The sequence below is a fragment of the Amblyraja radiata genome, chromosome 26 (genome assembly GCF_010909765.2).
Source record: "Amblyraja radiata isolate CabotCenter1 chromosome 26, sAmbRad1.1.pri, whole genome shotgun sequence".
Lineage (NCBI taxonomy): Eukaryota > Metazoa > Chordata > Chondrichthyes > Rajiformes > Rajidae > Amblyraja > Amblyraja radiata.
The window spans coordinates 21,201,934-21,224,739 of NC_045981.1; the positions used below are offsets into that span (position 1 = coordinate 21,201,934).

General features: G+C 44.6%; 1 protein-coding gene across 1 annotated transcript in view; it reads right to left on the bottom strand.

Moving 5' to 3' along the window:
* The window catches only part of acsf2 (acyl-CoA synthetase family member 2), a 79,443-nt gene extending 61,903 nt beyond the window's left edge, over positions 1-17,540 (bottom strand). The window contains exons 1-6 of the mRNA XM_033044459.1: positions 17,345-17,540; positions 9,409-9,537; positions 8,858-8,911; positions 6,772-6,890; positions 4,918-5,080; positions 2,760-2,855 (exon numbers count right to left, since the gene is read on the bottom strand). Coding sequence (XP_032900350.1) covers positions 2,760-2,855; positions 4,918-5,080; positions 6,772-6,890; positions 8,858-8,911; positions 9,409-9,537; positions 17,345-17,515 — 732 coding nt within the window. The 5' untranslated portion in view covers positions 17,516-17,540. The remainder of the gene's footprint in view (positions 1-2,759; positions 2,856-4,917; positions 5,081-6,771; positions 6,891-8,857; positions 8,912-9,408; positions 9,538-17,344) is intronic.
* Positions 17,541-22,806: the final 5,266 nt, after the last annotated feature.

The window sequence follows — 22,806 nt, forward strand, 5'->3', positions numbered from 1 at the left end:
GAGCCACAGGAGATGGGCAAGGTCCTCAATGAGTATTTCTCCTCTGTATTTACTGAGGAAAAAGACAGCAGGACGGGGAACTTGGGGCAGTCAATGGAAGTGGCTTGAGAGCAGTCACTGTTACCATCGAAGAAGTACTGAAGGTACTGTCGTGTATGAAGGGAGACAAATCTCCAGGGCCTGATCAGATATATCCGAGAACATTGCGGGAAACTAGAGAGGAAATTGCGGGAGCCCTGGTTGAAATTTACGAGTCGTCTTAATACAGGAGAGGTGCTGGAAGACTGGAGGGTGGCAAATGTTGTGCTCTTTTCAAGAAGGGCTGCAGGGAAAACGCTGGGAACTATAGGCCGGTGAGCTTAACATCTGTGTAGTTGTAAAGTTACCAGAGAGTATTCTGAGGGATGGGTGAAACAGGCATTTGGATGGACAAGGTTTGATTAGGGATAGTTAACATGGTTTTGTACGTGGGAGGTCGTGTCTCACAAATCTGATTGATTTTTTTTGAAGAAGTGTACAAAAAAGGCGAGAGCTGTAGATGTTGTGTACATGGATTTCAGTAAAGCATTCGACAAGTTTACGCCTGGTAGGCTGCTCTGGAAGGATAGATCGCATGGGATCCAAGGAGAGATAGCTGAATGGATAACAAATTGCTCCATGGAAGGAAGCAGAGGGTGATGGTGGAAGGTTGCTTCTCAGACTGGAGGCCTGTGACTAGTGGTGTGCCTCAGGGATCAGTGCTGTGCCCGTTCCTGTTTGTCATCTACATCAATGATTTAGATGAGAACATACAGGGCAAGATTAGCAAGTTTGCTGATGATACAAAAGTGAGTGATTTTGCAGATAATGAAGATGGTTGTGAAAGATTGCAGCAGGATCTGGATGGCTGATGGAATACAGTGAAGTGTAAGGTGTTGCATTTTGGGACGTCGAACAAGGGCAGGACCTATACAAGAAATGGTAGGCCTCTGGGTAGTGTTGTAGAGCAGAGGGATCTAGGAGTACAGGTGCATGTTTCCTTGAAGGTCGAGTTGCAGGTAGATAAGGTGGTCAAAAAGGCTTTTTGTACTTTGGCCATCAGTCAGAGTAATTGAGTATAGAAGTTGGGAGGTCATGTTGCAGTTGTATAAGACGTTGGTGAGACCGCATTTAGAATATTGTATTCAGTTCTGGGCTCCATGTTATAGGAAAGATGTTGTCAAACTTGAAAGTGTTCAGAAAAGATTTACGAGGATGTTGCCAGGATTAGAGAGTGTGAGCTATAGGGTGAGGCTTCGGCTGGGTCTCTATTTCACGGAGCACAGGAGGATGAGGGGAATTCTTATAGAGGTGTACAAAATCATGAGAGGAATAGATTAGGTAGGTGCACAAAGTCTCTTGCCCAGAGTAGGGGAATCGAGGACCAGAGGGCATAGGTTCAAGGTGAAGGGGAAAAGAGAATAGGAATTCAAGGGGTAACTTTTTCACACAAAGGGCGGTGGATGTATGGAACAAGCTGCCAGAGGAGGTAGTTGAGGCTGGGACTCTCCCATCGTTTAAGAGACAGTTATGCAGGTACATGGATAGGACAGGTCTGGAGGGATATGGACCAAGCGCAGGCAAGTGGGACTAGTGTAGCTGGGACATTGTTGGCCGGTGTGAGCAAGTTGGGCCGAAGGGCCCGTTTCCACATTGTATCACTCTATGACGCTATAGAACTAATTGAGATTACACCCCAGAACATACTGCAGCACCCATTACAAAATCCACCTCAGCAAGGCTGACTAATACAGCACTCTACAGAACCCATTAATGTAGCATCTCTAGTAATGCTCAGCAAAGGCCCTGTGGATTCAGCAACCAAACACACCGCACTCCAATGCAGCCACATGGGACTCACCAATGTAGCAACGTTATGAGATCCACTCCCAGCAATGCCCCTAGTGCACCCTCCATTTGGAGCGATGCCTATGGGATGCACTCACAGCAATGCCTCTTTGGAAGCCAACAATGACAGAAAAAACATCTCTTATCAGGAATAGCCTGTGGTGTAGTGTAGTGAATCCCCCAATGAGAGTATCTGCGTAGAATCCACCAACAGCAATACCCCTGCTGAAACTAGCTGTGGCATATTGATAGAAAAATTCATTCCTATAGCTATCGGGGACTGTACCTTTAATTAATGCTTTAAAGATGTTAGCATGTAGTAAAAACAAGCTTTTGCAGTGATCAGGCAGAACAGATCACAAATTGGCCTTGCAGTAGCTGTGAGAACATAGATAAGAACTGTTCTCATCCTTATGACATTCCATGATAATGCTATCATCCTGTATATGTGTTTCCAAACAATGTCTTATTTTTGCTTTGGCAGGTGGTCTCCTCCCTATAAATTCCCTGCCTCCCTAACCTTCATTCATGTAATGGAAAATTACTAACCATGTGTTTTACGGCTGTTTATGAGTATAAAGATATGTGTGAATTCTCTGTATTGTCAGTCAGAAATAGCGCCGGCATTTGCTTGGGTCTATCACCATGGTGAAAGTAAAGCTATTGCAGAGATTTTCTGACTCTTTGATTTATTTGAGCATAAACATTCAGGTTATATCTTTAATACTCTTGCTGGTGTAGTTGGGAAAATATTTCTAACACATATTTCAAAGGAATGTTTATATATATTTTAAAATAATATTTAAAATGTGCGACCCAAAACAGAGTAAGTATTTCCATAATGAGATATCATCAGCATGTAAAGATATTGCTGGCAAACCATGTGTACTCACCCGCCAACTGTAGCCAATTCGGTACCCAATGGAACGAGCATTATTGACCAGATTATGGTGGGTGAGAGTAACTCCTTTGGGGCTTCCTGTGGTGCCCTGGAGAAAGCACAAACATGCACAGTAAGCTACAGAGATATTTCTTGACATGGAATCTGTTACTAATCGCTGCCAGCAGTGGACCTTTCCTTTATGTTCACAAGTGTGTGAGTGTTGATCGCACCATACACGTATTGCATGAACAGATCTTGTGTGCACCGTCAGGATCATTATCCTGTCTGTTTAGATGGTGGACTGAACAGCACCTGATTGAAAGATGGCTGATAGCAAATGAAAAACTTGTTTACTGTACTGGGGATACATGGGTTTACAGAGTACTGTCGTCCAACAAAATACTTTTTTTATATATTGTTGCTCACTCAGGATAATGAATCCACATTCAAGTCATGAGACACTGTGCATTCCAAATCCTGAAGGACCTCCAGCGAGGTGGACTGACATTCTGTTTTTGACAGTGCACATTTACACTAGGACCTGGTGCTCCGAACCTCACTGGTTCTTCAAGTCAGTGCAAGGGCAGCCACCGTTAGATGCATGTATCTGTTTGCACAGACACAATCCATTACGCATTGTGTATGTCAGGTTCTCGAATGTTATGATCTCAGAGGCAACTGACTTAATGCTGATTGACAATAATTGAGATCATTCTGCTACAATTTAATGGCTACTCTTGCTCGGAAAGATGCACAATTTACGTAGTACAGAGATCCTGAAAGGTAGAAATATACACAATAAACCTCCAGAATAAGGTGCATTATTTTTGAGTGTACAATCAAAATTTGCAGTTGACAGCCTCTACACTTCTCAAGAGACAGAAGCCCCAGAGATTCCAAATTCCAACATGTTGCACGAGTCATTCACTGAGCAAACATTGATGTGAGGATAATATAACAAGCAACTGCACTTCCAAACGCTTCAGTCACTTCAATGTCGGCCCCCTAGAAGAGGCGTCCACGTCGCGGGGCTGGAAACTGGAAGTATCCTGAGCTAATTCTGCTATTGCAACAAGTGATGGCTCCCACTGATTGTTGCCGGAAGCTTGCGTCCTTTGCAGGATGGACGATGACAGCGATGTTAACATTTGAAACATGGAAGATGGACACGAAAAAAGACTTCAATGTCACAAGTTCCCTTCATAAATCATGTTGTTAAGACCAGCTATTCGAATAAACATTTATTTAAACCATAAAGTGCTGGAGGAACACAGCGGGTCAGGCATTATCTGGAAAGTGAATGGACAGATAACGTTTCGGGTCAGGCCTCTTCTTCAGACTCAACACTACAGCCATGTGTCTCTCCTCACCACTTGGCTTCGCTGCCATCTTGCTAGTCTGAGATAGGATCCCAACCTGAAACACCACATGTTCATTCCCTTCACGGTTGCTGCCTGACCCACGGAGATCCTCCAGCACTTTATGTTTTGCTCCAGATTCCAAGATCTGCAGTTTATCCAGTCAAACCTTTGTTTAACATTTGTTCTAATTTCTGAGGTGGCCGTAAGAATGTGGCGAATTTTTCAGCAGGCGTGGTCGGCCGTTATCCCAGTGACAGAGTTCTTCGGAAGAGTCTGGTGGTGCCTACTTTCAAGCTACTGTTCCTTCTGCCAGATGGGAGCATGGAGAAGAAAGAAAGACCGAGTGGGACAAGTCTTTGATTATGTTGGCTGCTTATCTGAGGCAGCGTGATGTATAGGTGGAGTCAATAGTGGGAAGTCTGGTCTGCATGACGGACTGGGCTCTGTGTGTACAACTCTGTGAAATTTCTTGCGTTCTTGGTCAGAGTTGTTCCCAAATCAACCTGTGAGGCATCGCGACTGTGCACTTTCTCCAGCACCTCTGTCTCAGTGCGTGTGAGATGAACAATATTGGTCTTGCACTGAAGCCCATAACTTGGGCATAAATGAAGGAAACTCCCCTGTTAACATCACCTTTTCTACTCTTAGAAAACCAAGTTCTTTGATGACCCTCTTTTCTTGCATTGGCACCAACAAGCTAACAACCTTCTATCCACTCCATTAAAAACATCGCCATTCGCAGTGCATACACCAGTTTCATATAAATTGTTTTGCCCAGTCTAAAGTATGAAACTGAAGCTTGCTTACCGAAGTAAATATGATATTCACTGGATCGTCAAAGGACATTTTCTTCTGCACATTTAACAGTTGCTCACGGTGACTGCTGGAAGCTGCCTGATACACCTCCTCAAAGCTGAGTGTCCCTGGGGGCTTGCCTCCGATCATAATTACTGTCTTGAGGTCTGGGAGACTAAACAAGCACAAATCAACTGTCAATGGGGGAGAGGGATTAGGGGCTAGAGTTTAAACATGCAAGAACAAAGTTATTTTCTCTGCTTGAATTTAGAAATAAGTCTTTTCAATAGCAATTCAATAGCAATGTTTATTTTCCTGCCTACTTAGCAAAGACCCGCAGATTTACTCCACCACTTTATGAGTCTTTTCGCTAATCAATAACTGAAGTTCTTTGTGTTTCCCTTAAGTCATTATTGACGTTATATTCAATTCACCTTGGGGAAGCAGGCATTATCACAGAACGACCTGTACACTGGACTGGAGGATATGCAAGTGAATGGCAGCATTACCAGGGAAGAATGATTGGATTGCCGGATGGTGGGAAATAAAGGTCAGAGGTTGCATCTCTTATGGTTGTGTTGAGGAAGTACAGCAAGATGCAGAGTGGTTCAAGACTTAGGCTTGAATTCTGCAGCTTTAGGTACCTTGCTCTCTCTGTTTATATCCGTTCTGGCCAGTTCTACTCTAGGTCATCCTGTGACATTGGCACAGAAGCACAAGTCCGGTCAGTGTTGTTTTAGTCATAGATTCATGGAGTACGCTGCACAGCTGTACGGAAATACACCCTTTAACTCACCTTGTTTAAGCTGACCAAGTTGGCATGCTGGGTTCGACCCATTTGCCTGTCTTTGGCCCATATCGCTCAAAACCTTCCCTATCTATATATTTGTCCAAATTATATACGATTCTTTCTCTGGCAACTCGTTCCAGATACAGACTAAGAGAGTAGTGAAAAGATTGTTCTTTTAAATCTCTTCCCTCTCATTTTAAGGTTATGCCCTCTAGTTTTAGAATCCACTACCCTCGGTATAAAACCGTAAACGTTCCCTTTTTCCATGCTACTCATGATCTTCTACACTTCAATAAGGTCACCCTTCAGCCTCCAGCGCTCCAAAGAAAAAAGTTGTCATCAGTTATCATTCTTGGCCCTATCCCTGCCATTAGAATAGACCACCTACTTCCTGCTGCTGTAGACTCCCTTCAGGTCACTGGGGTCTGGCTGTATAATCTGATGACAACAAATTGCTGATTTCAATGCCAAAGCAGCTTCTGCACTATGGACTGTGGCTGAGTTGAGGGAATCAGTGTGAGATTCCCAATATTCAGGGAAGAAGAAACAGATCAGAAGAGGCTCAAACAGGATGAGAGTTTTTAATCCTTCCTGGTGGTGCTAGGAGAGTTCTCACCAGGTTCTCCCCAGTCCCGCAAACTCTCACAAACCTGAGACACCTGGTGCAGGAGCCTGTCTTTAGACTTTATAGACTTTAGAGATACAACATGCAAACAGGCCCTTTGGCCCACCAAGTCCACGCCAACCAGCAATCACCATGTACACTCGCACACAAGGGCCAGTTTACAGTTTTACCAAAGCCAATTAACCTACAAACTTGTACGTCTTTGGAGTGTGGGAGGAAACGGGAGCACACGGAGAAAACCCACGCAGTCACAGGGAAAACGTACAAACTCCGTACAGACAGCACCCGTAGTCAGGATCGAACCCGGGTCTCTGGTGCTGTAGGCAGCAACTCTACCACTGCGCCACTGTGCCGACCTTCAGTCAGGAGGGAACTGATCTGGACCTTCTCAAACCGTGATGGTCGGAGACTGTGCCCATCCCAGGCCACCGTGTCCTATGAGCAGTGGTACCTGGTACTCTGGAGATCTCCGGGAGTGGCCTTCTCCAGCTCGGGATAGCTCTGCTTCAGAATGTCGTAGAACCTTTGGGTTTTAAAGGCCATGGGGCAGACCAGTGCCTTACAACCAACCTGTGGAGAGAAATAGACCAACCTGTGAAGAGGTTCAAATCACCAGAGAATTTGCGAGGCTCAATGGGGCATTGGGCAGCAGAGTCGTCGGTACTGCCCACAGGGAAGGGAGATCAGACACAGCAGAACCATCACTGTTCCAGTCTGCAGGGTCCACAGCCATCACTTACTTTTAAGGATAAGGGGGAAATCTTTTAGGACCGAGATGAGAAAAACATTTTTCACACAGAGAGTGGTGAATCTCTGGAATTCTCTGCCACAGAAGGTAGTTGAGGCCAGTTAATTGGCTATATTTAAGAGGGAGTTAGATGTGGCCCTTGTGGCTAAAGGCATCAGGGGGTATGGAGAGAAGGCAGGTACAGGATACTGAGTTGGATGATCAGCCATGATCATATTGAATGGCGGTGCAGGCTCGAAGGGCCGAATGGCCTACTCCTGCACCTATTTTCTATGTTTCTATGTTTTCTGCACAGGCAGTAAAATGGGCCCCAGTTGTAAATGATAGGCGAGTGTGGGAAGCTTTAGTTCAAAGAGGTCAAGAGTCAAGTCAAAAGTGTTTTATTGTCATAGGTCCCAGACAGAACAGTGACTTACTTGCAGCCACACAACAGAATATGTAAATATAGTACTGTAAACAATATCATAAATGAGAAAACATAGTTCAACATGTATACATGTATGTTTATATTTCCATATATACATTTCTATATGTAAATATATAGAAATATCTAGGGTCTATGTCATTCAGAGCTTATTTGGAGGTTGTAGTGTTTCATAGCCTGATGGCTATTGGGAAGAAGCTGTTCCTGAACCAGGAAGGTACATGTCTCCACCAGTTCATAGAGAGGATACAGAGCTGGAGAATTTCAGTGACAACGTACAGAAAAGTCATATTGCTGGGGGAGAAGGAGTGAGACTGGTCCAGAAACTTCAACAGGACGTCCCCGCCTGCTGCCAACAGATCCTGTGGCCCTCGGTTACGGCTCCTCAGCTACAAGGGCTTTTTGGTCCGAGCACTCAGTGTAAACAGCTGGAGTCAGTGGGGCAGCGAGTCCGGATCAGGAAGGCACTGGAGAGACGGCAAGGATGGAGCAGCAGAGTCGGATGAGGAGATCGCGAGGAGGGGACGCAGGCTGTTTACATTTTGGGTTTGTTTTAAACCCTCTCCACGTGGGGCAGAATCAGAGGCAGGTTGAGAGCTGCAGATGGTGATGTGCAAGGAATTGCTGGCTCTGCAGCTTTGCCCAGCTGTGTGCAGGGAGAGCAGCTGATAGGAAGTGACATGTTCTCACCTATATGTTGGATTCATGTTTCCTTTAAATACAGGCCATTCAGCCCATCGATTCAATGCCAGCCCCAAGAGCATTCCCATCAGAACCATTCCCTGATGTATCTCCCTGTAACCTATTCTCGCTCACATGCTCGCTAACTCCCCCTTAATTCTCCCACCATCCCCTACACAAGGGACAATTTACAATCGTAATAAATCTACTAACTGGAACGTAGGAGACAACTGGAGCACCCGGGGGAAACCCATGCAGTCAGAGGGAGAACTTGCAAACTCCACACAGACAAGACTCGAACTGGATCTCTGCAGTCCTGAGGCAGCAGCACGACAGCTGCACCACTGCGCCAACTAGATATCAACACCGATTGTGGAACAGGTTTGTTTCCTAGTCAAGGTTCGCAAGATCCAACATGCAAGGCAGAGCATCTTGAGCAAAAATCAGTGCTGGACGATGGGCTCAGTGGGCCTGGCAGTATCTGGGGAGGGAAATGGACAGACGGCATTTCATGTCGGGACTCTTCTTCAGACTGCGCTTTGAGTCTGGGTATGCGTTTAGGGTCTCGAGAAGGGTTCCAATCTGAAAGGTTGTCTATCTATTCCCTTCCCAGATGCAGGAATTGGAGTTTCTCTAAAATTAATATTTTTAAACAAATGTTTCGTTGATTACAGCCCACCGTACCTTCTTCAGAACATACTGCAACTCCTGTGCCTGGTACGCTGGATTGATTTGAGCCTGGGAGGAAACACAAAAGAGTAGAGTTATGAAAAGACAGTGTTCACTAGCAATAGTCCTCTCAGCTAGTATGTTATGCTGCTCAGCATTCACATCTTAACCCCCCACCCCCATTGCAAAATATTTTTAGGCAGCAACAGTTCTTTTGCTAACTGAATTTTCAGCAAAGCTTTAGAATCAGGAGAGATATTTCACGCTCCAAACGATTCTCACCTCCTCCTCCTCCCTCATCCCCTCCACCCTCACTCGCCCCCGCAACCCTTTCCCGCTCTTCCCTCATCCCCTCCTCCATCACCCCCTCCTCCTTGCCTCCTCCCGCACACCTTCCAGCCTCACCCCCCCCCTCCTCTGCCCCCCCACCCCCTTCATCCTCACTCCCTCCATCCTCGCCCCCACACTCTTACCTCCTCCTTCCGCTGTGTTCAATCCTTATCCTGCCCATGACAGCGTTCAGCCATGTGGATCGGGCCAGTGCCCACCACCGTCCCTGTGCTTACCATTATGATGCCCGCTTGTGCACATGCCAGCTGAGTCAACAGCCATTCGTAGATGTTAGGCCCCCACATGCCCAGCCGGTCTCCTCTCTCCAGCCCAATGGCGAGTAACCCTGCAGCCATCTGGTCCACCTGCAAAAGCGCGTCGATGTATCAGAACCGATTACTGCTGAGAAACAACGTGGCAGCAGACCCAGCAATTTGTCCCCAGTTCCGTGCTTTACAAAATTTCTGGTCAGACTTGTAAAATCTCTTGTAAATCTCGGGCTTACTATCCTTATGCCGTACTGGGACCTGGGAGCTGCAGCCAGTCCCAGGGACTCGAAGGATCTGGGAACTGCGGCCTGTCACGGGGCACGCAGGTGACCTGGGAACCAAAGATCATAGCTCGTAGACAAAAGTGCTGGAGAAACTCAGCGGGTGAGGCAGCATTTATGGAGTGATAGAATAGGTGACGTTTTGGGTCAAGACCCTTCTTCAGACTGATGTGGAGGTGGGGGGCGGGAAGAAGAAAGGAAGAGGCAGAGACAGTGGGCTGTGGGAGAGCTGGGAAGGGGAGGGGAAGGAAGGAGAAAGTAAGGACTACCTGAAATTGGAGAAGTCAATGTTCATACCGCTGGGGTGTAAACTGCCCAAGTAAAATATGAGGTGCTGCTCCTCCAATTTGCGGTGGGACTCACTCTGGCCGTGGAGGAGGTCCAGGACAGAAAGGTCGGATTCGGAATGGGAGGGGAAGTTGAAGTGCTGGGCCACCGGGAGATCAGGTTGGTTAGTGCGAACCGAGCGGAGTTGTTGGGCGAAGCGATCGCCAAGCCTACGCTTGGTCTCACAGATGTAGAGCAGCTGACACCTAGAGCAGCGGATGCAATAGATGAGGTTGGAGGAGGTGCAGGTGAACCCCTGCCTCACCTGGAAAGACTGCTTGGCTCCTTGGATGGAGTCAAGAGGGGAGGTAAAGTGACAAGTGTAGCATTTCCTGCAGTTGCAAGGGAAAGTACCAGGGGAGGGGGTGGTTTAGGAGGGAAGGGACAAATTGAATTGAAGGGACGAATAAAATTTCCACAGTACATAGTTTTTAGTCAGATATTTAGTATGAAAATATTGATCATGGATAGACAATTACACAAAATATAGATCTATTAGATGTTCTTATGACATGTTTGTGCAAAAAAAAAAAGATTTTGACTATCTTGAGAGTGGATGTTTGTGGATTTTGAACACATGTCTGTGCAAAACGGCCCTTGCCTGCTGCAGTGTTATAAACCAACAGAGTAAAATTTATGGGAATTAAACATTCAATTCCTTCGATTTGGCATAGAAATTCATGACAAAGTGAGATTTAAAAATCATGTTATATTGTGAATTCTTGTGTGAATGGGATCAGTTTGTTATTTGGATACTTTGGCTATTTAAATAAATATTTTTAGCCTTTTCTTAAGTATGGGATAGATGTTTAGATCTAGTAATTGAATTTAGATTAATTGATTTGATGACACTGATGAATATGATTTTTTTGTAGGGTATTTACTATTTGTTTTAACGTTTAACGTGTTAGGCATTTTGTTGAACAAAATCACTTAATGTTGTTCAGTGTTTTTTTTCTTTACATTTTTCGGATGCTTCTGAAGAAGAAATGCAAAATTGTCAATCCAAATGCCCAGCCAAGCATAGCTAGAGCTCACCTTGAAGTGAATTTATCTGCCATGCCCGTGTTTAGGAGGGATCTTAAAAATGGACACATCTTGTGCTTGTATACCTCGTTTGGAAAAGGTCGGACTGAACGGGAAAGTAGTGGGCAGAAAAGCATGTCATGCGTTGTTTGAGGAGCAAAAACTTGTAGTTTACAATGCCAAAATTGAAAGGTTGAGGAGAAACAAGGTGTACAGAGTTGCTTATTGGTTACAGTCTGAGGATTATGATGATGCTACTGATTATGATATGCCAATGTACATGTAGCAGCTCATCTTCTCCATGAAAACTTGGTCTTTTGCTAGAAATTGTAATTTCTTTACCTGTCTGTTATGGACACAGCAAATATTACAATAATATTAAAGTTCTGATCTTGAGAATATCACATTTTTGAATTTTCAAGGCAGTCTGTGTGTTTATTACTATTTCTGTCACAACGGTCAATTAGGTAATTGGGTAATTAACTAAATTATATACTTTTATTTCTAGTCATCCAAGTAAGATGTATCATATTTGTTTCAGAATGCTTCAATCTATAATAACTGAACATTTCATTCAGTTCTCTTATTTTTTAAGAAAGTTATGGGCTTTTATGTCAATTGACTGTCCTCGATCACAGCTTTTGTGTTAAGTTAATGGAAAAGCAATAGGGAACAAGATGCTAATTTCCGAGTATGAAAATGACCATAACTTTTTTAATACTGAATATATTAAAGTGAATTAGGTATCAAATTAAAGTTCTTTTTATGCTTTATCTGATGGAATAAATTGCAGGCTTGATTTTTAACATCTCAAAATTTTGTAACATCCCTATTTTCTGGTGAATGTACAAGCCTTTCTCATTAGTCTAATTTTATCCATAATCCCTTCAATTACTTGAGTGAATCTCTCTTCATTATTGCTCAGTTCTTATTTATAAAGAATTATCTCTCAGGAAACAGTTGAACATTAGAGACACAATAGGTGCAACAATCTGAATCAGAAAACTGTTGGAGGAACTGAAGGGGACAAGCAGCATTTTTGGAGGCAGAGGCAACATTTCGGGTCGGGATCTGCATGTGGAGAGGGGAGACCCAGTATCGAGAAGTGAGAGAAAGGGTTGAGAAAGGAATTAACAGACGGTAGGTGTAACTATGTGAGGAAACGGATGATGAGTTGAGAGACAGACACTAGCAGAGACAGCAAAGGATGCAGATGAAAGGGGCAAATGGAGCCAGGTGGGGCAGGTGGAGGTGGGGGTGGAGACAGAGTCTGGAAGGTGATATGTGGAGACACAACCGGCTGCAGGAATGGAATGTCATAAGGTAAGGAATGTGATAAATGGAACCAGTGAATATTATTTCCCAAACTACCATGACCAATGTATCTTTTGAACTGGATTATAGATTCTGAATGAATTGTGTTACCCTTGAGTTCAATACAAAATTCTGTCATATTGTAATGACTTTAATCTGGATGTCTCCTGAGTATGGGATCATTGTTGAACCTGGTGTTATATTACTAGTTAGAAACTGAAAGCTAGTTTAGACCGTGTGAGTAAACTCACAGCCTGTGCTCATGGACTGTTTCATCCACATAGCCTTCACCGTACGTGAACATGTAAGTCCCTCCCCAACTGCTCCACCCATCCCCCTCCCTCTCTACTCAACCCCTAACCACTCCAACTATCTTCCAACCTCTATTCAACCTCCCCTCCATCTAACCCCTTACCTCCACCCACTCCTCAAATGCCACCCACCCCCCACCCTCTCCACCGATCCCTCACCCTCTCCAGGCAACCTCATTGCTGGTGGCATCTGCAGGAGTTGGTTTCAGAGCTTGAATAGAGCTTCAGTTGGCAGTGATCTAACAGATCACTCTCCTGATCTGAGTCAGAATGTCCTAGAGTCATGCAGCATTGAAGTGGGCCCAACCTGTTCGTGCCGACTAAGCTGTCTAACTGAGCTTGTCCCATTTGCCTGCATTTGGCCCACATCCCTCTAAACCTTTCCTATCCATGTATCCGTCCAAATGGCTTTTAAATGTTGATATGCTACTTGCCTCAAATACTTTCTCTAGCAGCTAGTTCCATGTACCCACCACCATCTGTATGAAAAAAGTTGCCACTCATAGAAACATAGAAAATAGGTGCAGGAGTAGGCCATTCGGCCCTTCGAGCCTGCACCGCCATTCAATATGATCATGGCTGATCATCCAACTCAGTATCCTGTACCTGCCTTCTCTCCATACCCCCTGATTCCTTTAGCCACAAGGGCCACATCTAACTCCCTCTTAAATATAGCCAATGAACTGGCCTCAACTACCTTCTGTGGCAGAGAATTCCAGAGATTCACCACTCTCTGTGTGAAAAATGTTTTCCTCATCTCGGTCCTAAAAGATTTCCCTTTCACTCAGTTCCTTTAAAAAAAAAATCTATTTTACCTTAAAGCTATGCTCTCTACTATTAGACTTCCCTATCTGTGAAAGAGTGGCTATTCACCTTCTCTAAGCCCTTGTTGACTTTATGCACCTCTATAATGTTACATATGCATGTCTATTTAGCAGGAAAGGGGATGGGGATATGCAGAGTGAATATAAGAGTTACTACGGCTAGAAATCAGGAGCTCAAGGGGCGTGATCTCCAGATTACTCCCAATACCACGTGCCAATGACAGGTCTGCAGGTGCTAGGGAGGGTCTAAACTAGATCGGCAGGGAGACAAGATACAATGCAGTAGTGAGACTGGTGGGAGGCTGGAAGTCGATAAAGAAGACAATAACAACAACTTCAGTAGAAGGGATGGGCACGAGCATGACAAGGAACAAGGAAAGACTGGATTAATTTGCACATATTTCAATGCAAGATGCCTGATAGGTGAAGTGTATGAATTCAAGGCGTAAATAAATACTGGGCCCATACCCATGATGGAAATCTGGCCAAGGGAGGAACCAGACTAGAACATTATGTTCTAGGGTAAAGGTGAAATAGAGGTGGGGATAAAAGAGGGATTAAGAAAACATCAGGGCAGTAATCTGAGATTACATTACTGATGGTGAGGCTTTATGTGTACATCTGAGAAATAAAAAGGAAATAATCATCTTGTTGGGAGTGTATTACAGGTTCCCAATTAGTCAAGGGGAATTAGAGGAAAAAATATAGTAGCAAATTGCAAACAACTGCAAGACTGACTTTCTTAATATAGGGTGGGACTGCCAAAGTGCCAACAGCTCAGATGGCATGGTATTTATCAGGCGTGTACAGGAAAGTTTCTCAGTCAATATGTACGTAGAAGAGGAACAGGTCCTTCAGCCCACATTGTCCATGTCAAACATGATGGCAAGTTCAAGTAAATCTCTATCTGCACAGGATCCATATCCCATGCATATCGATGAGGCTTTCTAAAAGCCTCTTAAATGCCCCTTTCGGCCTCCACCACCACTCCTGTCAGTGCGTTCCAGTCACCCACAACGCAAAAAAACATTCTCTGCACATCTCCTTTACATTTTACCCCTCACTTTAAAGCTATACATTCTAGTCTTTAACATTTCCACCCTCACAATTTTACATTTACGTATTACTATTCAGAATATTTATTCATAACTGTTTTTCTCAGCCTTAATCATATCTGCTTGTAACATGTGATGTCGTACTTCCCATTCCAAGGCAGGAGCTTTCATGCGAATCACATTGGGCAATAGTCTGAACTGCAATCTGGGCAGACCATGATTTTCCCCAACCATGAATTGTAGGGTATTTACTATTTGTTTTAACGTTTAACTTGTGTTAGGCATTTTGTTGAACAAAATCACTTAATGTTGTTCAGTGTTTTTTTTCTTTACATTTTTCGGGTGCTTCTGAAGAAGAAATGCAAAATTGTCAATCCAAATGCCCAGCCAAGCATAGCTAGAGCTCACCTTGAAGTGAATTTATCTGCCATGCCCGTGTTTAGGAGGGATCTTAAAAATGGACACATGTGCTTGTATACCTCGTTTGGAAAAGGTCGGACTGAACGGGAAAGTAGTGGGCAGAAAAGCATGTCATGCGTTGTTTGAGGAGCAAAAACTTGTAGTTTACAATGCCAAAATTGAAAGGTTGAGGAGAAACAAGGTGTACAGAGTTGCTTATTGGTTACAGTCTGAGGATTATGATGATGCTACTGATTATGATATGCCAATGTACATGTAGCAGCTCATCTTCTCCATGAAAACTTGGTCTTTTGCTAGAAATTGTAATTTCTTTACCTGTCTGTTATGTACACAGCAAATATTACAATAATATTAAAGTTCTGATCTTGAGAATATCACATTTTTGAATTTTCTAGGCAGTCTGTGTGTTTATAACTATTTCTGTCACAATGGTCAATTAGGTAATTGGGTAATTAACTAAATTATATACTTTTATTTCTAGTCATCCAAGTAAGATGTATCATATTTGTTTCAGAATGCTTCAATCTATAATAACTGAACATTTCATTCAGTTCTCTTATTTTTTAAGAAAGTTATGGGCTTTTATGTCAATTGACTGTCCTCGATCACAGCTTTTGTGTTAAGTTAATGGAAAAGCAATAGGGAACAAGATGCTAATTTCCGAGTATGAAAATGACCATAACTTTTTTAATACTGAATATATTAAAGTGAATTAGGTATCAAATTAAAGTTCTTTTTATGCTTTATCTGATGGAATAAATTGCAGGCTTGATTTTTAACACCTCAAAATTTTGTAACATCCCTATTTTCTGGTGAATGTACAAGCCTTTCTCATTAGTCTAATTTTATCCATAATCCCTTCAATTACTTGAGTGAATCTCTCTTCATTATTGCTCAGTTCTTATTTATAAAGAATTATCTCTCAGGAAACAGTTGAACATTAGAGACACAATAGGTGCAACAATCTGAATCAGAAAACTGTTGGAGGAACTGAAGGGGACAACCTTCTCTAAGCCCTTGTTGACTTTATGTACCTCTATAATGTTACATATGCATGTCTATTTAGCAGGAAAGGGGATGGGGATATGCAGAGTGAATATAAGAGTTACTACGGCTAGAAATCAGGAGCTCAAGGGGCGTGATCTCCAGATTACTCCCAATACCACGTGCTAGTGACAGGTCTGCAGGTGCTAGGGAGGGTCTAAACTAGATCGGCAGGGAGACAAGATACAATGCAGTAGTGAGACTGGTGGGAGGCTGGAAGTCGATAAAGAAGACAATAACAACAACTTCAGTAGAAGGGATGGGCACGAGCATGACAAGGAACAAGGAAAGACTGGATTAATTTGCACATATTTCAATGCAAGATGCCTGATAGGTGAAGTGTATGAATTCAAGGCATAAATAAATACTGGGCCCATAGCCATGATGGAAATCTGGCCAAGGGAGGAACCAGACTAGAACATTATGTTCTAGGGTAAAGGTGAAATAGAGGTGGGGATAAAAGAGGGATTAAGAAAACATCAGGGCAGTAATCTGAGATTACATTACTGATGGTGAGGCTTTATGTGTACATCTGAGAAATAAAAAGGAAATAATCATCTTGTTGGGAGTGTATTACAGGTTCCCAATTAGTCAAGGGGAATTAGAGGAAAAAATATAGTAGCAAATTGCAAACAACTGCAAGACTGACTTTCTTAATATAGGGTGGGACTGCCAAAGTGCCAACAGCTCAGATGGCATGGTATTTATCAGGCGTGTACAGGAAAGTTTCTCAGTCAATATGTACGTAGAAGAGGAACAGGTCCTTCAGCCCACATTGTCCATGTCAAACATGATGGCAAGTTCAAGTAAATCTCTATCTGCACAGGATCCATATCCCATGCATATCGATGAGGCTTTCTAAAAGCCTCTTAAATGCCCCTTTCGGCCTCCACCACCACTCCTGTCAGTGCGTTCCAGTCACCCACAACGCAAAAATAAATTCTCTGCACATCTCCTTTACATTTTAACCCTCACTTTAAAGCTATACATTCTAGTCTTTAACATTTCCACCCTCACAATTTTACATTTACGTATTACTATTCAGAATATTTATTCATAACAGTTTTTCTCAGCCTTAATCATATCTGCTTGTAACATGTGATGTCGTACTTCCCATTCCAAGGCAGGAGCTTTCATGCGAATCACATTGGGCAATAGTCTGAACTGCAATCTGGGCAGACCATGATTTCCCCTTTACTCCAGTGACTCCCTTTACCCCAAGCTTTGCCCCACAGGGGGTTGCAGTTCAAACTGTGTTAAAGAACAATTGGAACAACCATGAATAAGAAGCCATCTCTCACCTCCTGTTTTAACTGCCCAAATGTTTTCCTGACTCCGTCCCGCAGAAACACCATTGCCTCTTTATCCGGGAATCTATTCACAGTTTCATCAAAACATTGTCCGATAGTTTTGCCAACAAGCGGCATGTTCATGGCACCGTGGACGTAGCTGGTGCTGAGGGTCGGTCTCATTGGGACAACGTCTAAATAATTCACGGTGCTAATGAAAAAAAAGAGAAATAGAAATGCGAATGTACAGACTTAATCTGGTTCTCGGTGCTGATCTCTCAATGAACTCTTACACTAAGATCATATCTATCCTGTCTTCTTCTTCTTGCGTATGGCGTGCACAGCCTATAGTTGTAGGACAACTTGTTCTATTTAATCTTATTTGATTGTGCACGCCAGGTTGATTGCATTCGTCCAAACAGGGCGGACTACGTGAAGGTTGCAATCTTCCACCCCATCTATCTTGCGACAAAACATGAAACAGTGAAAGTTTTTTCCACACATCTGATAAGCACGTCCATGCAATGATCTGCCAACAACCTCGGCTCCATTAAGAATGTGTCAGAGGATTCTCCCACTGCTCATCGTGAATGACAAACTGGTGATGTTCAACTGTTTCACTTCTGGGCAGGTTACCAGCTGTTCGTTGTGACTTCCCCACTGTCACATTTGAGAGCGTTATGCTCTTGTGACCAAGATACCAGAGCATTGTGCATTTTATCATTTTTTTCTGTTTTTTCTGGTTTTGTAAGAGTCAGTTCGATATAAAGTATAAACCTTTGCTGGTTGATTAGGTGGGTTGCTAAGCTCAGGTAGCTTCTTTTGTTCCAGTGTGCCTGCTTTCAGCAGAGTCACAGATGGGTGTCTCTCATGTGATCAAGCCCAGCCTCAGGTGCTGCCATTCCGTGTTTCTACTCACAATGATCTCACTGTTTCCTCTCACTCACTCTCAAAGATACAGGATAGCTGGTAATTTAACCTATACATAGATATTTATTTCCACAAGAGTTTACATTTTGAAACGTGGCAGCTCCTGAATAGGTTTTCATTCAGAGCCATGAACCCTCTGGTTGTCACTACCCTGAAATGAGGGATCACCAACACTCACAGTGCCATTGGCCACACACTGCACTCTCTAATGTGCTACCAAGCTACCATTGCACAAGCTACTAAGCCATGCTGGGAACGTTAATTCCCTCTGGAAACAAAATGCAACCACTGAAAACAAAATATGTTACCCATGCACTTTTGGAAACAAACAATCTCCGCAACTAATGCTGGGAACATTAGGAAGTAAAATGGAACTGCAGCAAACAAAATATGTTAGTCTTGCACTTTTGGGAAAAAAATAATATTTCAGCACGTAACGGTGAAGCAATCAGGATACAGTTGCAAGTAATCACACCATCACAACTTGCCAAAATGCTTATTTTTTAAAGTCCAGTGTTTAACACATCATCCAAATGAACCTACCCTATCCATCTTTGGAATGTGTGGCAATAATTTTTCAGGGTGTTTTTTGAGGTTACCTAAAATTGGAAAAATTCAATGTCAATAAAATGAATCAAAAAAGGCGAGTATTGAATCTCGGGAGTCAATGTGACTGTGGGAATAATTTTAAATGGTAAGAAATCAAGTCAGACTGGTGTGAATGGGTGCTTGAGGATCTGAAGGGTCAGTTTCCAGACTGTATCCAGGAAAGCATGAAGGTCCACCATTCTATTTGAAAAAAAAAAGCATGTGCTTACAACTTCTCTTTGCTTTCGATCCGACAGCCAGTTTCATACCTTCATTGCCACCGGTGGGTGCCAGAATGTGCCTCCACCTCTTACAAAACATGGGTGTCACATTTGCCATTCTCCACACCACTGCTACCACCCCTGCATCAGGAGAGGGGAAGATAATAATAAAGCCGTCTTCATGCTCACTTTCGACAGTATCATCAAATGTATCCTTCTTGGACAGGGTTGCTATAAGCATAGCCAGCCTTTCTACCACTACTATCTACTATTACACCCCAACACTATCTACTCTTCTTTCTCGAGTTTGGTAGCAATCTCACCAGCCCATTGCAATGCAGAGTACTCGTTTGTCTTGAATTTCTCCTCAAGACACAATCACTGTCTTGGCTTCATCGCGCTTACTGCCTGCTTATTGCCTGCTTTTCAAGGATTTTGTGTTTCCTTATGTATTAACTCTATTTCATAATATCCATTTGCTCTTCTTATTGACTTTTAAATCAGAAACAAGGGCAGCAGTCAACTGTGGGAGGTACACAAAAATGCTGGAGAAACTCAGCGGGTGCAGCAGCATCTATGGAGCGAAGGAAATGGGTGACGTTTCGGGCCAAAACCCTTCTTCAGACTGATGGGGGGTGGGGGGGAGAAGGAAGGAAAAAGGGAGGAGGAGGAGCCCGAGGGCGGGGGGATGGGAGGAGACAGCTCGAGGGTTAAGGAAGGGGAGGAGACAGTAAGGGCTAGCAAAATTGGGAGAATTCAATGTTCATGCCATCGGACGCAAGCAACCTAGGCGGAATATGAGGTGCTGTTCCTCCAATTTCCGGTGTTGCTCACTCTGGCAATGGAGGAGACCCAGGCCAGAGAGGTCGGATTGGGAATGGGAGGGGGAGTTGAAGTGCTGAGCCACCGGGAGTTCAGGTAGGTTATTGCGGACTGAGCGGAGGTTTTCGGCGAAACGATCGCCCAACCTCCGCTTAGTCTCACCGATGTAAATCAGCTGACATCTAGAGCAGCGGATGCAGTAGATGAGGTTGGAGGAGATACAGGTGAACCTTTGTTGCACCTGGAACGACTGCTTGTGTCCTTGAATGGAGTCGAGGGGGGAGGTGAAGGGACAGGTGTTGCATTTCTTGCGGTTGCAACGGAAAGTGCCCGGGGAGGGGGTGGTACGGGAGGGAAGGGAAGAATTGACAAGGGAGTTGCGGAGGGAACGGTCTTTGCGGAAGGCAGACATGGGGGGAGATGGGAAGATGTGGCGAGTGGTGGGGTCACGTTGGAGGTGGTGGAAATGGCGGAAGATTATTTTTTGTATTTGCCGGCTGGTGGGGTGAAAGGTGAGGACTAGGGGGACTCTGCCCTTGTTGCGAGTGCGGGGATGGGGAGAGAGAGCAGTGTTGCGGGGTATGGAAGAGACCCTGGTGCGAGCCTCATCTATGGTGGAGGAGGGGAATCCCCGTTCCCTGAAGAGCGAGGACATTTCCGATGCCCTGGTGTGGAACGTCTCATCCTGGGAACAGATGCGGCGTATGCGGAGAAATTGGGAGTAGGGGATGGAGTCTTTACAGGGGGCAGGGTGGGAAGACGTGTAGTCCAGATAGCCATGTGAGTCAGTGGGTTTGTAGTGTATGTCGGTCAGAAGTCTGTCCCCAACTGTGGGACTCCTGAAGTTCCATCACCATTTAATAAGGTCATGGCTGGACCTGACCTTGACCTCCGCTCCACTTTCCTACCCGATTCCCAATTTCCTTGGCTCTCTATGGTTCAACAATCTCTGAACTTTGAATATTTAGTGCTTTGGCCTTCAGAGATTTCTTCAGAGGAATCCAGAGATCCACAATCCTCGGAGAGGAATCTCCTCGTTCTCTCTATCTGTCCCTATATTGCAGGATGTGCCTAGTTTCCGATCCCTCCATAAGGGAAACATCTTCTATCATTTACCCCATCAGGTACCCGTCACTCCCTCTTCTCCCCTCTCCCATCAAGCAAGAGGTATAGAGGTGTAAAAACACTTACCTCCAGATTCAGAGACAATTTCTTCTCAGCTGTTACCAGGCAACTGAACCATCCTACCAACAGCCGGAGAGCAGACCTGAATTACTATCAACCTCGGAATATCTTTGATTGGACTTTACTGGACCATATCATGCACCAAACATTATTCACGTAGTTCCCTTTATCATATATCCGTACCCTGTGGATAGCTCGATTGTGATCATGTTTTGTATTTCCACTGACAGCTTAGCACGCAACAAAAGCTTTTCACTGTACCTCGGTACACGTGACAATAAACTAAACTAAACTACAAAATCGGATATTTCTGGATCCACTGAAGACTGGTCCAAAGGCTCAATTGTTGCTTGAATGGCAATCCTTTCCCCAAGCAGTCAACCCAGTGAATCTTCTCTGAACTACCTCTAGTATATCCATATTAAATACAGAGACCAAAACTGTCTCCAGTATTCTAGGGGTGATCTCAGCAAGGCTGGATTCTAGGTAGTCCAGACTGCTTTTATATTCTACCCTTCTTACAATAAAAGCTATGTTTGGTATTTTAATTACTTTTTCTAACTGCATATCAAATTTTTTCGTCTCATGAAATATAACACCCACTGCCCAGCCTTTCTCAACTTGTTGTGCTTCTCTTTTCATATTATGTTCAGCTTAATCCATTGAATGCTGAATGAAATTCACCATGATTTTTGCCTGAAGCCACATTGAGGGCATTGTTCCAATTGTTTAATCCGCTAATCTTTATTTTGATTAATGGAAAGGACACTCTGTTCTGGAATCTGGGACAAACAAACACGCAATGACAGAACTCTAAAAAAGATGGCGGCGCGGCTCGCCTGCAGTCTGTCTGTTTTTGTTTTGTTTTTTTGTGTTGTGTATGTGGGGGGAACACGTTTTTGGTCTCTTCCTTCGGGGGATGCGACTTCTTTTGTCGTATCCCCCGTCTCCGCCTGCGCCGAGGCCTAATGGCGGAGCTGGCGGCCTCGGAGCTGGGGCAGCAACAGCGGCGGCTGGGACAGCGGCAGCGGCAGCGGCGACCAGAACTCGGAGCTGGGCAGCGGCAGCGGCTGGGATGGCGGCAGCGGCAGCGGCGGCCTGGCCTTGGAGCTGGGGAACGACAGCGGCGGCCTGGCCTCGGAGCGGGGCAGCGACAGCGGCGGCCTGGCCTCGGAGCTGGGGACAGCGACAGCGGCGGCCTGGCCTCGGAGCTGGGGACAGCGACAGCGGCGGCCTGGCCTCGGAGCGGGGACAGCGACAGCGGCGGCCTGGCCTCGGAGCGGTGGCAGCGGCAGCCGCGAAAACACGGCATCGGTGCTGGAGCTGGGACAGCGGCGACCAGAACTCGGAGCTGCGGCACGTTCCGGCGGCAGCGGCCACTCGACCCAGTGGACGACAGCGGCGGCTGGGACAGCGGCAGCGGCGTCGGTGCAGAGGGAGAATAAGAAGGGATGAGACAAAGACTTAAGACTTTTGCCTTCCACCACAGTGAGGAGGTGCCTGGTGAACTCACTGTGGTGGATGTTAATTTGTGTTTATTGTGTGTTTTGTCATTTTACTATATGTAGGACTGCAAGGCAACAAAATTTTGTTCAGACCGCAAGGTCTGAATGACAATAAAGGTTACTTGTTGTTACTTGTTACTTGGCAGACAGCATCTGTGGAGCCAAAAAGTGTCTGTTGATGCATTGACAATAGATAATAGGTGCAGTAGGCCATTCGGCCCTT